Here is a 17,112-nt window from a genome sequence, read left to right on the forward strand (position 1 = left end):
CAATGTTCAAACAATCAAACACACACAACACGCCATCTGTTGTGTTGTTGTGAACGACATCATGGATGTAACATCAATGTACAAACAATCATACACACACAACACATGTCATCTGTTGTGTTGTTGTGAACGACATCATGGATGTAACATCAATGTACAAACAATCATACACACACAACACATGTCATCTGTTGTGTTGTGAACGACATCATGGATGTAACATCAATGTACAAACAATCATACACACACAACACGTCATCTGTTGTGTTGTTGTGAACGACATCATGGATGTAACATCAATGTACAAACAATCATACACACACACAACACATGTCAGCTGTTGTGTTGTTGTGAACGACATCATGGATGTAACATCGATGTACAAACAATCAAACACACACAACACGTCATCTGTTGTGTTGTTGTGAACGACATCATGGATGTAACATCGATGTACAAACAATCAAACACACACAACACGTCATCTGTTGTGTTGTTGTGAACGACATCATGGATGTAACATCAATGTACAAACAATCATACACACACACAACACATGTCAGCTGTTGTGTTGTTGTGAACGACATCATGGATGTAACATCAATGTACAAACAATCATACACAAACAACACATGTCATCTGTTGTGAACGACATCATGGATATAACATCAATGTACAAACTGTCATACACACACAACACATGTCATCTGTTGTGTTGTTGTGAACGACATCATGGATATAACATCAATGTACAAACTGTCATACACACACAACACATGTCATCTGTTGTGTTGTTGTGAACGACATCATGGATGTAACATCAATGTACAAACAATCATACACGCCCAACACATGTCATCTGTTGTGTTGTTGTGAACGACATCATGGATGTAACATCAATGTACAAACAATCATACACACACACAACACATGTCAGCTGTTGTGTTGTTGTGAACGACATCATGGATGTAACATCAATGTACAAACAATCATACACAAACAACACATGTCATCTGTTGTGAACGACATCATGGATATAACATCAATGTACAAACTGTCATACACACACAACACATGTCATCTGTTGTGTTGTTGTGAACGACATCATGGATATAACATCAATGTACAAACTGTCATACACACACAACACATGTCAGCTGTTGTGTTGTTGTGAACGACATCATGGATGTAACATCAATGTACAAACAATCATACACGCCCAACACATGTCATCTGTTGTGTTGTTGTGAACGACATCATGGATGTAACATCAATGTACAAACAATCAAACACACACAACACGTCATCTGTTGTGTTGTTGTGAACGACATCATGGATGTAACATCGATGTACAAACAATCATACACACACAACACATGTCATCTGTTGTGTTGTTGTGAACGACATCATGGATGTAACATCAATGTACAAACAATCATACACACACAACACATGTCATCTGTTGTGTTGTTGTGAACGACATCATGGATATAACATCAATGTACAAACTGTCATACACACACAACACATGTCATCTGTTGTGTTGTTGTGAACGACATCATGGATGTAACATCAATGTACAAACAATCATACACACACAACACATGCCATCTGTTGTGTTGTTGTGAACGACATCATGAATGTAACATCAATGTACAAACAATCATACACACACAACACATGTCATCTGTTGTGTTGTTGTGAACGACATCATGGATGTAACATCAATGTACAAACAATCATACACACACAACACATCTCATCTGTTGTGTTGTTGTGAACGACATCATGGATGTAACATCAATGTACAAACAATCATACACACACAACACATGTCATCTGTTGTGTTGTTGTGAACGACATCATGGATGTAACATCGATGTACAAATAATCAAACACACACAACACATCATCTGTTGTGTTGTTGTGAACGACATCATGGATGTAACATCAATGTACAAACAGTCATACACACACAACACATGTCATCTGTTGTGTTGTTGTGAACGACATCATGGATGTAACATCAATGTACAAACAATCATACACACACGTCATCTGTTGTGTTGTTGTGAACGACATCATGGATGTAACATCAATGTACAAACAATCATACACACACAACACATGTCATCTGTTGTGTTGTTGTGAACGACATCATGGATGTAACATCAATGTACAAACAATCATACACACACAACACATGTCATCTGTTGTGTTGTTGTGAACGACATCATGGATATAACATCAATGTACAAACTGTCATACACACACAACACATGTCATCTGTTGTGTTGTTGTGAACGACATCATGGATGTAACATCAATGTACAAACAATCATACACACACAACACATGCCATCTGTTGTGTTGTTGTGAACGACATCATGAATGTAACATCAATGTACAAACAATCATACACACACAACACATGTCATCTGTTGTGTTGTTGTGAACGACATCATGGATGTAACATCAATGTACAAACAATCATACACACACAACACATCTCATCTGTTGTGTTGTTGTGAACGACATCATGGATGTAACATCAATGTACAAACAATCATACACACACAACACATGTCATCTGTTGTGTTGTTGTGAACGACATCATGGATGTAACATCGATGTACAAATAATCAAACACACACAACACATCATCTGTTGTGTTGTTGTGAACGACATCATGGATGTAACATCAATGTACAAACAGTCATACACACACAACACATGTCATCTGTTGTGTTGTTGTGAACGACATCATGGATGTAACATCAATGTACAAACAATCATACACACACGTCATCTGTTGTGTTGTTGTGAACGACATCATGGATGTAACATCAATGTACAAACAATCATACACACACAACACATGTCATCTGTTGTGTTGTTGTGAACGACATCATGGATGTAACATCAATGTACAAACAATCATACACACACAACACATGTCATCTGTTGTGTTGTTGTGAACGACATCATGGATGTAACATCAATGTACAAACAATCATACACACACAACACATGCCATCTGTTGTGTTGTTGTGAACGACATCATGGATGTAACATCAATGTACAAACAATCATACACGCCCAACACATGCCATCTGTTGTGTTGTTGTGAACGACATCATGGATGTAACATCAATGTACAAACAATCATACACACACAACACATGTCATCTGTTGTGTTGTTGTGAACGACATCATGGATGTAACATCAATGTACAAACAATCATACACACACAACACATGTCATCTGTTGTGTTGTTGTGAACGACATCATGGATGTAACATCAATGTACAAACAGTCATACACACACAACACATGTCATCTGTTGTGTTGTTGTGAACGACATCATGGATGTAACATCAATGTACAAACAATCAAACACACACAACAAGTCATCTGTTGTGTTGTTGTGAACGACATCATGGATGTAACATCAATATACAAACAATCAAACACACACAACACATGTCATCTGTTGTGTTGTTGTGAACGACATCATGGATGTAACATCAATGTACAAACAATCAAACACACACAACACGTCATCTGTTGTGTTGTTGTGAACGACATCATGGATGTAACATCAATGTACAAACAATCAAACACACACAACAAGTCATCTGTTGTGTTGTTGTGAACGATATCATGGATGTAACATCAATGTACAAACAATCATACACACACAACACATGTCATCTGTTGTGTTGTTGTGAACGACATCATGGATGTAACATCTATGTACAAACAATCAAACACACACAACACGTCATCTGTTGTGTTGTTGTGAACGACATCATGGATGTAACATCAATGTACAAACAATCATACACACACACAACACATGTCATCTGTTGTGTTGTTGTGAACGACATCATGGATGTAACATCAATGTACAAACAATCACACACACACAACACATGTCATCTGTTGTGTTGTTGTGAACGACATCATGGATGTAACATCTATGTACAAACAATCAAACACACACAACACGTCATCTGTTGTGTTGTTGTGAACGACATCATGGATGTAACATCAATGTACAAACAATCATACACACACACAACACATGTCAGCTGTTGTGTTGTTGTGAACGACATCATGGATGTAACATCAATGTACAAACAATCAAACACACACAACAAGTCATCTGTTGTGTTGTTGTGAACGACATCATGGATATAACATCAATGTACAAACTGTCATACACACACAACACATGTCATCTGTTGTGTTGTTGTGAACGACATCATGGATGTAACATCAATGTACAAACAATCATACACACACAACACATGCCATCTGTTGTGTTGTTGTGAACGACATCATGGATGTAACATCAATGTACAAACAATCTTACACACACACACGTGTTGTTGTGAACGACATCATGGATGTAACATCAATGTACAAACAATCATACACACACAACACGTCATCTGTTGTGTTGTTGTGAACGACATCATGGATGTAACATCAATGTACAAACAGCACAGCAGTCTCAGTTTTTCACAATATAACTAAAACAATTCTAAGTTACTAAAGTGTCCCATGTGTGATGTCTGTAGGAGTGTTTTCATGCATATTTGTACGTGCTGTCGTAATGTAAACAAGCTAGCGTCGTTAGCATTAGCTAGTATGCTAACACGTTTACCAGTGTCCGTGTTCGTATTATCAACTAACAATGGCATTCTTTTTGTATGGTTTCACTTTCAGTGAATTCAGCAAAACGTCAGCGTGGAGTTATTGAGTCTGTTTAGCTGATTGGAGAGCTAGCTTGCGCAGCTAGTGGCTCCATGACCATGACTTCTGTTTTGTTTGATCGGCCGTTTTACTGCCGTGTTACACACACTGTTTGTAAACAATTAAGGTATGTAAATAAACATTAACAAACTATTTATGTGTAAATAACACTGTTGGAATAATTGTTTGTAAGTTATCACAAAAGAAACGTTGTGTTGCATTGTGTTCCTGATAAGAAGATGAAGGCTGTCTTTCAAGGCCTAACAAGAGGAAGAAGGCTCGTAAAACTCCACTGTGATTTCAACACGGACAGATGGCAGGATCTGCTCAACTTCCAGAGGAACTCTCTTTGAAGTGTTAAACGAACTCTCTCTGAAGTATTTCACAAACTCTCTTCAAACTGTTTGGTGACCGAGGTCAACGGTGTTTACGACCCGCTGCCCTCTTGAAGTCGCTGTGGTCAGGAGACGGGAGGGGTTATCCATTGTCCTCCAACACCTGCCCCAGCTGGATCCAGGAAGAGCCCAAGCCCGAGAAATCCTCTTCTTGGACTTCAAAGCGACCGAAAACAATGACTGCTTTACATACTTCCCATTCCTGCTGTGACATGTGTTGGTGCGTGAACATTGAACATCTGAATAAATGAGGAGACGAAAACCTTCTTCGTCAGAGCGTGGTGCAGGACTGTACAGAGAGTGCAGTGGCCATGTCTCTCCTCAATATTGAGTCCAAATTGAATTCTGTCTCTGTTTGATTCCTTGCCTTTTGTCTTGTTTAATAGATGTCCTCAGTGTTTGAACGTGACAAACACATATCGCAATATACAGTGGGGCAAAAAAGTATTTAGTCAGCCACCAATTGTGCAAGTTCTCCCACTTAAAATGATGACAGAGGTCTGTAATTTTCATCATAGGTACACTTCAACTGTGAGAGACAGAATGTGAAAAAAAAAATCCAGGAATTCACATTGTAGGAATTTTAAATAATTTATTTGTAAATTATGGTGGAAAATAAGTATTTGGTCAATAACAAAAATTCAACTCAATACTTTGTAATATAACCTTTGTTGGCAATAACAGAGGTCAAACGATTACTATAGGTCTTTACCAGGTTTGCACACACAGTAGCTGGTATTTTGGCCCATTCCTCCATGCAGATCTTCTCGAGAGCAGTGATGTTTTGAGGCTGTCGCCGAGCAACACGGACTTTCAACTCCCTCCACAGATTTTCTATGGGGTTGAGGTCTGGAGACTGGCTAGGCCACTCCAGGACTTTCAAATGCTTCTTACGGAGCCACTCCTTCGTTGCCCGGGCGGTGTGTTTGGGATCATTGTCATGCTGGAAGACCCAGCCACGTTTCATCTTCAAAGCTCTCACTGATGGAAGGAGGTTTTGGCTCAAAATCTCACGATACATGGCCCCATTCATTATTTCCTTAACACGGATCAGTCGGCCTGTCCCCTTAGCAGAAAAACAGCCCCAAAGCATGATGTTTCCACCCCCATGCTTCACAGTAGGTATGGTGTTCTTGGGATGCAACTCAGTATTCTTCTTCCTCCAAACACGACGAGTTGAGTTTATACCAAAAAGTTCTATTTTGGTTTCATCTGACCACATGACATTCTCCCAATCCTCTGCTGTATCATCCATGTGCTCTCTAACAAACTTCAGACGGGCCTGGACATGCACTGGCTTAAGCAGGGGGACACATCTGGCACTGCAGGATTTGATTCCCTGTCGGCGTAGTGTGTTACTGATGGTAACCTTTGTTACTTTGGTCCCAGCTCTCTGCAGGTCATTCACCAGGTCCCCCCGTGTGGTTCTGGGATTTTTGCTCACCGTTCTCATGATCATTTTGACCCCACGGGATGAGATCTTGCGTGGAGCCCCAGATCGAGGGAGATTATCAGTGGTCTTGTATGTCTTCCATTTTCTGATAATTGCTCCCACAGTTGATTTTTTCACACCAAGCTGCTTGCCTATTGTAGATTCACTCTTCACAGTCTGGTGCAGGTCTTCAATTATTTTCCTGGTGTCCTTCGACAGCTCTTTGGTCTTGGCCATAGTGGGGTTTGGAGTCTGACTGTTTGAGGCTGTGGACAGGTGTCTTTTATACAGATAACAAGTTCAAACAAGTGCCATTAATACAGGTAACGAGTGGAGGACAGAAGAGCTTCTTAAAGAAGAAGTTACAGGTCTGTGAGAGCCAGAGATCTTCCTTGTTTGAAGTGACCAAATACTTATTTTCCACCATAATTTACAAATAAATTCTTCAAAATTCCTACAATGTGATTTCCTGGATTTTTTTTTCACATTCTGTCTCTCACAAGTGTACCTACAGGTAAAAGCCAGTAAATTAGAATATTTTGAAAAACTTGATTTATTTCAGTAATTGCATTCAAAAGGTGTAACTTGTACATTATATTTATTCATTGCACACAGACTGATGCATTCAAATGTTTATTTCATTTAATTTTGATGATTTGAAGTGGCAACAAATGAAAATCCAAAATTCCGTGTGTCACAAAATTAGAATATTACTTAAGGCTAATACAAAAAAGGGATTTTTAGAAATGTTGGCCAACTGAAAAGTATGAAAATGAAAAATATGAGCATGTCTCAGGAAACAGAGTGGACCGACACCAGCTGGACTGCTGCTGAGTGGTCCAAAGTCATGTTTTCTGACGAAAGCAAATTTTGCATTTCCTTTGGAAATCGAGGTCCCAGAGTCTGGAGGAAGACAGGAGAGGCACAGGATCCACGTTGCCTGAAGTCTAGTGTAAAGTTTCCACCATCAGTGATGGTTTGGGGTGCCATGTCATCTGCTGGTGTCGGTCCACTCTGTTTCCTGAGATCCAGGGTCAACGCAGCCGTCTACCAGCAAGTTTTAGAGCACTTCATGCTTCCTGCTGCTGACCTGCTCTATGGAGATGGAGATTTCAAGTTCCAACAGGACTTGGCGCCTGCACACAGCGCAAAATCTACCCGTGCCTGGTTTACGGACCATGGTATTTCTGTTCTAAATTGGCCCGCCAACTCCCCTGACCTTAGCCCCATAGAAAATCTGTGGGGTATTGTGAAAAGGAAGATGCAGAATGCCAGACCCAAAAACGCAGAAGAGTTGAAGGCCACTATCAGAGCAACCTGGGCTCTCATAACACCTGAGCAGTGCCAGAAACTCATCGACTCCATGCCACGCCGCATTAACGCAGTAATTGAGGCAAAAGGAGCTCCAACCAAGTATTGAGTATTGTACATGCTCATATTTTTCATTTTCATACTTTTCAGTTGGCCAACATTTCTAAAAATCCCTTTTTTGTATTAGCCTTAAGTAATATTCTAATTTTGTGACACACGGAATTTTGGATTTTCATTTGTTGCCACTTCAAATCATCAAAATTAAATGAAATAAACATTTGAATGCATCAGTCTGTGTGCAATGAATAAATATAATGTACAAGTTACACCTTTTGAATGCAATTACTGAAATAAATCAAGTTTTTCAAAATATTCTAATTTACTGGCTTTTACCTATATGATGAAAATTACAGATCTCTGTCATCATTTTAAGTGGGAGAACTTGCACAATCGGTGGCTGACTAAATACTTTTTTGCCCCACTGTATATATCTGCGCCTTATAGTCTGGTGCGGCTTATATTAGGATGTTTTTGTTTTGTTATTTCTTCTAAAATGTAGTGGGTGTGGCTTGTGCGCTCGGAAAATTCTTACTATTTTTGTTGTTTATTTGTTACTGATTTATATATCCATTTGTTCTTTTAAATGATGTATAAAGTTGAGTTTTGGTAGTAAAATAAATAGACAGAAGTGAATAATATTTCAGGCCTAACATGAAGGATGCTGACCTTGCGGTAGTCCAGCGTGCAGAGCGGCTTATCTCCGCCGCTGCAGATCTCCCACAGGGTGGCGCCAAAGCCCCACTTGTCCGTGGCCAGACCCAGATTGGGCGGGTTTCCGATGCATTCGGGCGGCACCCAGGGGATCCGCTCCACCAGAACTGCGGGACGCGAGCGGGAGATGAGCCGGGAGAAGGTCAGCGGGCGCTTTGAGTGTGCTCACCTTCTTGAGGAAGCACGCTGATGCCGATGCCGGGGTCGCTGAGCTTGACGAAGGGCAGGCTGCCCGTCTTGCGGTCCTCCTTCCGGATCACCAGGACGTTCTTGGCGCACACGTGACCGTGGACCACGTTCTTGTCCTCCTGAGAGACCGCACGTCAGTCACCTAAAAAAGCCCACCCTTGCATTGTGACCACTGACCAGGTAGTGCATGGCCCAGGCCAGCTGCTTGGCCACCTCCAGCTTCCACACGATGTTGATGCTGCCCTTGTTCTTCTTCAAGTACGTGTCCAGGGAGCCGAACCTGCCGTGCTCTTGGACCGTCATGTCTGAAAGACACGCTCCACTCAGCACATCATCACCTCATCCAAACCCCACCGCCGTTTGGACTTACTCTCGTCCCCGCAAACGCAGACGCCGTAGTTGAGGAGCAGGTGCTTGTGGGAAAGCTGACTCATCATGCTCGCCGCTTCGAAGAAGGACTACAGAAGGACGGAGAACACATCCTCAGTCAGTATTAGCATGATTTAGTAGAGTTCCCACACGGAACACATTGCGTGACGGACAGGAAGTGCCTGTAGCCAGAGCGTCGTTGTAAGTCTTCCCGGCAAAAACAGGTAAGACGCCTGCACTCCGGACAGGCTAACCTCCTCCAACCTCAGACTATGGGAGACCGGGCTTTCTGCTCCGCCGCTCCCAGTCTGTGGAACGCTCTCCCTGACCACCTGAGGGCACCACAGACTGTGGATGCTTTTTATAAAAGCCTTTTTATAAAAACCTTTTTTTAGATATACAGGTAAAAGCCAGTAAATTAGAATATTTTGAAAAACTTGATTTATTTCAGTAATTGCATTCAAAAGGTGTAACTTGTACATTATATTTATTCATTGCACACAGACTGATGCATTCAAATGTTTATTTCATTTAATTTTGATGATTTGAAGTGGCAACAAATGAAAATCCAAAATTCCGTGTGTCACAAAATTAGAATATTACTTAAGGCTAATACAAAAAAGGGATTTTTAGAAATGTTGGCCAACTGAAAAGTATGAAAATGAAAAATATGAGCATGTACAATACTCAATACTTGGTTGGAGCTCCTTTTGCCTCAATTACTGCGTTAATGCGGCGTGGCATGGAGTCGATGAGTTTCTGGCACTGCTCAGGTGTTATGAGAGCCCAGGTTGCTCTGATAGTGGCCTTCAACTCTTCTGCGTTTTTGGGTCTGGCATTCTGCATCTTCCTTTTCACAATACCCCACAGATTTTCTATGGGGCTAAGGTCAGGGGAGTTGGCGGGCCAATTTAGAACAGAAATACCATGGTCCGTAAACCAGGCACGGGTAGATTTTGCGCTGTGTGCAGGCGCCAAGTCCTGTTGGAACTTGAAATCTCCATCTCCATAGAGCAGGTCAGCAGCAGGAAGCATGAAGTGCTCTAAAACTTGCTGGTAGACGGCTGCGTTGACCCTGGATCTCAGGAAACAAAGTGGACCGACACCAGCAGATGACATGGCACCCCAAACCATCACTGATGGTGGAAACTTTACACTAGACTTCAGGCAACGTGGATCCTGTGCCTCTCCTGTCTTCCTCCAGACTCTGGGACCTCGATTTCCAAAGGAAATGCAAAATTTGCTTTCGTCAGAAAACATGACTTTGGACCACTCAGCAGCAGTCCAGCTCTTTTTTTCCTTAGCCCAGGTGAGACGCTTTTCGCGCTGTTTCTTGGTCAACAGTGGCTTGACACGAGGTATGCGGCAGTTGAAACCCATGTCTTTCAAGCGTCTCTTGGTGGTGGATCTTGAAGCACTGACTCCAGCAGCTGTCCACTCCTTCTGAATCTCCCCCACATTTTTGAATGGGTTTTTTTTCACAATCTTGACCAGGGCGCGGTGATCCCTATCGCTTGTACACTTTTTCTGACCACAGTTTTTCCTTCCCTTTGCCTCTCCATTAATGTGTTTGGACACAGAGCTCTGAGAACAGCCAGCCTCTTCAGCAATAACCTTTTGTGTCTTTCCCTCCTTGTGCAATGTGTCGATGGTTGCCTTTTGGACAGCTGTCAAATCTGAAGTCTTCCCCATGTTTGTGTAGGCTTCAGAACTGGACTGAGAGACCATTTAAAGCCCTTTGCAGGTGTTTTGAGTTAATCAGCTGATTAGTTTGTGGCACCAGGTGTCTTCAAAATTTAACCCTTACACAATATTCTAATTTTGTGACACACGGAATTTTGGATTTTCATTTGTTGCCACTTCAAATCATCAAAATTAAATGAAATAAACATTTGAATGCATCAGTCTGTGTGCAATGAATAAATATAATGTACAAGTTACACCTTTTGAATGCAATTACTGAAATAAATCAAGTTTTTCTAAATATTCTAATTTACTGGCTTTTACCTGTATGTTTGCTCGTTCTAGCTATTAGGCTGTTCTAGTTTTATTTATTTTTTTACTATTTATTTTACTTGTTGGGGTCAACTATTTGTGGTTTTAGCTTTGTTTTGTTTTTGTGTTTTTTTTTAAATGCACTTTGAGGTTGTTTGCTCAATGTAAAGTGCTTTTACAAATTAAATCTATTATTATTATTATTATTATTATTATCATCATTATTATTATCATTATTATTATCCCTGTCCCATATTGTTCCCATGTCAGCAACATTTGTACTTCCAAACACTGTAAAACACACAGAAATAAGGTATGACATATATCCATCCATCCATCCATTTTCTACCGCTTATTCCCTTTGGGGTCGCGGGGGGCGCTGGAGCCTATCTCAGCTACAATCGGGCGGAAGGCGGGGTACACCCTGGACAAGTCGCCACCTCATGGCAGGGCCAACACAGATAGACAGACAACATTCACACACTAGGGACCATTTAGTGTTGCCAATCAACCTATCCCCAGGTGCATGTCTTTGGAGGTGGGAGGGGCCTATCCCCAGGGGCATGTCTTTGGAGGTGGGAGGGGCCTATCCCCAGGTGCATGTCTTTGGAGGTGGGAGGGGCCTATCCCCAGATGTATGTCTTTGGAGGTGGGAGGGGCCTATCCCCAGGTGCATGTCTTTGGAGGTGGGAGGGGCCTATCCCCAGGTGCATGTTTTTGGAGGTGGGAGGAAGCCGGAGTAGAACCCACGCAGTCACGGGGAGGACATTCAAACTCCACACAGAAAGATCCCGAGCCTGGGATTGAACCCAAGACTACTCAGGACCTTCGTATTGTGAGGCAGACGCACTAACCCCTCTACCACCGTGCTGCCCTGGTATGACATATATCAATTACAAAACAGTCAACAAAGAAATGCATTCAAACAAATGTGCTAGCTCGATGCTAAGTTACATTGGATATTCCTTTCACATGCTACTGATTAGCATTAGTGATGTTACAAATGTGTCCATGAAAACGACTACCAAGATGTACGTTACCCTCAAACAGCTGGTGTGCAGTAAGTGCAACACGTACGGGATTAACACTTTGCAGGGCGCAACAAAAGACACGTCTGGCACATTCAACTTACCGGCAAAGAGCAGGGGTGTCTTAATTGTTCACTTCCGATATTGGATCTTTGAGTATTGGCCGATACCGAAATCGACCCGACACGATACCAGCGGGAGTCATGCATACTTGTATTATTTTGTAGTGTTGAATTTGAGAAAACCTGTTTATTAGCAACCGTCTGGAGCGGACTTATGCTGTCTTTAAGCTGAAGTGGAGTGGCAACAGCTCGTGGTCACAATAATTTATTAAATTAAGCTCATGACGCAGTAAGTTGAATGATGCGGACACGTTTGTTACTGGATACTTTATAATACGCTCGTTCCTTTTTATGTGTAAGTAATATGGAATTATAACTACTTGATACTTGTTTATGTTGACTAATGTTAGACTTCAATAATTAGTATGTATGTCTAACTTGTGTGCTTAGCTGCTGTGTAGCTGCTTACTCCAGTAGCCTATAGCCTAGCATGTTTACCTTTTGTAAATGACTTTAGTAAAGTACAATAAATTGTGGGTGTATTGGAGGACATTTAGATGTTAACTGGCTGTCCAGCTTTGCACAAGTAAACACTCTGCTTGTATCGCACATGATATCACACACACACGTAAACACTCTGCAGGACTGCTTGTATCGCACATGATATCACACACACACAAACACTCTGCAGGACTGCTTGTATCGCACATGATATCACACACACACAAACACTCTGCAGGACTGCTTGTATCGCACATGATATCACACACACACAAACACTCTGCAGGACTGCTTGTATCGCACATATCACACACACACACAAGTAAACACTCTGCAGGACTGCTTGTATCACACATGATATCACACACAAGTAAACACGCTGCAGGACTGCTTGTATCGCACATGATATCACACACAGGTAAACACATTGCAGGACTGCTTGTATCGCACATGATATCACACACACAAGTAAACACGCTGCAGGACTGCTTGTATCGCCCATTATATCATACACAAGTAAACACATTGCAGGACTGCTTATATCGCACATGATATCACACCCAAGTAAACACTCTGTCACACATGATATCACACACAAGTAAACACTCTGCAGGACTGCTTGTATCGCACATGATATCACACACAAGTAAACACTCTGCAGGACTGCTTGTATCGCACATGATATCACACACAAGTAAACACTCTGCAGGACTGCTTGTATCGCACATGATATCATACACAAGTAAACACATTGCAGGACTGCTTGTATTGCACATGATATCACACACACAAGTAAACACATTGCAGGACTGCTTGTATCGCACATGATATCACACACAAGTAAACACGCTGCAGGACTGCTTGTATCGCACATGATATCACACACAAGTAAACACGCTGCAGGACTGCTTGTATCGCACATGATATCACACACAAGAAAACACTCTGCAGAACTGCTTGTATCGCACATGATATCACACACAATTAAACACTCTGCAGGACTGCTTGTATCGCACATGACATTACACACAAGTAAACACGCTGCAGGACTGCTTGTATTGCACATTATATCACACACAGGTAAACACATTGCAGGACTGCTTGTATCGCACATGATATCACACACAATTAAACACTCTGCAGGACTGCTTGTATCGCACATGATATCATACACAAGTAAACACTCTGCAGGACTGCTTGTATCGCACATGATATCACACACAAGAAAACACTCTGCAGGACTGCTTGTATCGCACATGATATCACACACAGGTAAACACATTGCAGGACTGCTTGTATCGCACATGATATCACACACACAGGTAAACACACTGCAGGACTGCTTGTATTGCACATGATATCTCACACACACACACAAGTAAACACATTGCAGGACTGCTTGTATCTCACATGATATCACACACAAGTAAACACTCTGCAGGACTGCTTGTATCGCACATGATACCACACACAAGTAAACACTCTTGCAGGACTGCTTGTATCGCACATGATATCACACACAAGTAAACACTCTGCAGGACTGCTTGTATCGCACATGATATCACACACAAGTAAACACGCTGCAGGACTGCTTGTATCGCACATGATACCACACACAAGTAAACACGCTGCAGGACTGCTTGTATTGCACATGATATCACACACAGGTAAACACATTGCAGGACTGCTTGTATCGCACATGATATCACACACAATTAAACACTCTGCAGGACTGCTTGTATCGCACATGACATTACACACAAGTAAACACGCTGCAGGACTGCTTGTATTGCACATTATATCACACACAGGTAAACACTGTCACACATGATATCACACACACAAGTAAACACTCTTGCAGGACTGCTTGTATCGCACATGATATCACACACAAGTAAACACTCTGCAGGACTGCTTGTATCGCACATGATATCACACACAAGTAAACACTCTGCAGGACTGCTTGTATCGCACATGATATCACACACAAGTTAACACGCTGCAGGACTGCTTGTATTGCACAAGATATCACACACAAGTAAACACGCTGCAGGACTGCTTGTATTGCACATGATATCACACACAGGTAAACACACTGCAGGACTGCTTGTATTGCACATGATATCTCACACACACACACACACAAGTAAACACATTGCAGGACTGCTTGTATCTCACATGATATCACACACAAGTAAACACTCTGCAGGACTGCTTGTATCGCACATGATACCACACACAAGTAAACACTCTTGCAGGACTGCTTGTATCGCACATGATATCACACACAAGTAAACACTCTGCAGGACTGCTTGTATCGCACATGATATCACACACAAGTAAACACGCTGCAGGACTGCTTGTATTGCACATGATATCACACACAGGTAAACACATTGCAGGACTGCTTGTATCGCACATGATATCACACACACAAGTAAACACTCTGCAGGACTGCTTGTATCGCACATGATATCACACACAAGTAAACACTCTGCAGGACTGCTTGTATCGCACATGATATCATACACAAGTAAACACATTGCAGGACTGCTTGTATTGCACATGATATCACACACACAAGTAAACACATTGCAGGACTGCTTGTATCGCACATGATATCATACACAAGTAAACACGCTGCAGGACTGCTTGTATCGCACATGATATCACACACAAGAAAACACTCTGCAGGACTGCTTGTATCGCACATGATAGCATACACAAGTAAACACATTGCAGGACTGCTTGTATCGCACATGATATCACACACAAGTAAACACTCTGCAGGACTGCTTGTATCGCACATGATATCATACACAAGTAAACACATTGCAGGACTGCTTGTATCGCACATGATATCACACACAAGTAAACACTCTTGTGTTTTTTTTGACTGCTTGTATTGCACATGATAGCACACATTTGATATGTAAGCTGATATCTTCCCATCCAAGCAGGTTTTTTGGTCCCACGTATTCTGAATGTAAGGTTCTAGCATCAGTAGCAGTGAAGATGTGTCCCTCAGGTCAAACCTCAGAGTAGCAGCGATGGGCTTTGTCCAGGATCTTGACCACCACGTCCATCTGGTGCACCTCTCCGTAGTCTCCCAGCTCCTTCCTGACGCCGGAGAAGACCTTGGTGAAGGTGCCCTGGCCCAGACTCTCCTTCTGCAAAGGTTCAAAGCAAAGGACTAAGGAGGACCAGGTGATGTTCTATCAGACACAAACAACATGGCCATGGCCTCCTGCACCCATATTTCACATTTTGACAAACTGTATATCGCTCTTTTTTTACTGTACTTTAAACTACAACACAAGTACATCAGCAATCCAGTTTTGAACAAACTCACAAGTACATATTTCTCATTTCTCGTGAAAACAAACTTAACCATTGAGTCACCTTTGACTGTAAAACGCTCATTTTCTGCATTTTTCTTCTCCATCTTCCACAAACCCGTTACATTTAAAAGGCTAGAAAGCTGAAATTTGGCCACAGAGTTTTGAGCGCGACCATTTTTTGTCGCTTAGGAGAGATAGTGTGAGTTTTTGTAAAAAAAAAAAAAAAACATCATAGTTCTAAAAATAATAATGCATCAAAATGAGTGTTGTTATGAATGATTGACCTCATCTCAAGTACCGTATTTTCCGCACTATTAGCCGCACCTAAAAACCACAAATTTACTCAAAAGCTGACAGTGCGGCTTTTAACCCGGTGCGCTTTATATATGGATTGATATTAAGATTCATTTTCATAAAGTTTCGGTCTCGCAACTACGGTAAACAGCCGCCATCTTTTTTCCCCGTAGAAGAGGAAGTGCTTCTTCTTCTACGCAAGCAACCGCCAAGGTAAGCACCCGCCCCCATAGAACAGGAAGCGCTTCTTCTTCTACTGTAAGCAACCACCCGCCCGCGTAGAAGAAGAAAAAGCGCACGGATATTACGTTTCATTTCCTTTGTGTGTTTACATCTGTAAAGACCACAAAATGGCTCCTACTAAGCGACAGGGATCCGGTTCATGAAAAGACGCAATCTCTCCATCCGCACACGGATTACTATTTCACAGCAACTGCCTAAAGACTTTCAAGAAAAGCTGGCTACTTTCCGTGCATATTGTAAAAACAAGATAGCTGAAAAAAAGATCCGGCCAGAGAACATTATCAACATGGACGAGGTTCCACTGACTTTTGATATTCCTGTGAACCGCACTGTGGATACAACGGGAGCACGTACGGTGAATATTCGCACCACAGGGAATGAGAAGTCATCCTTCACTGTGGTTCTAGCTTGCCATGCTA

At 41.8% G+C, this 17,112-nt stretch overlaps 1 protein-coding gene across 1 annotated transcript in view; it reads right to left on the reverse strand.

Annotated features, from left to right (window-relative positions):
• The window catches only part of jak2a (Janus kinase 2a), a 103,692-nt gene that overhangs the window by 28,563 nt on the left and 58,017 nt on the right, over positions 1-17,112 (reverse strand). The window contains exons 12-16 of the mRNA XM_061932116.1: positions 15,851-15,985; positions 9,231-9,318; positions 9,038-9,165; positions 8,841-8,979; positions 8,627-8,778 (exon numbers count right to left, since the gene is read on the reverse strand). Coding sequence (XP_061788100.1) covers positions 8,627-8,778; positions 8,841-8,979; positions 9,038-9,165; positions 9,231-9,318; positions 15,851-15,985 — 642 coding nt within the window. The remainder of the gene's footprint in view (positions 1-8,626; positions 8,779-8,840; positions 8,980-9,037; positions 9,166-9,230; positions 9,319-15,850; positions 15,986-17,112) is intronic.

Source organism: Nerophis lumbriciformis, linkage group LG39, assembly GCF_033978685.3.
Source record: "Nerophis lumbriciformis linkage group LG39, RoL_Nlum_v2.1, whole genome shotgun sequence".
Taxonomy (NCBI): Eukaryota; Metazoa; Chordata; class Actinopteri; order Syngnathiformes; family Syngnathidae; genus Nerophis; species Nerophis lumbriciformis.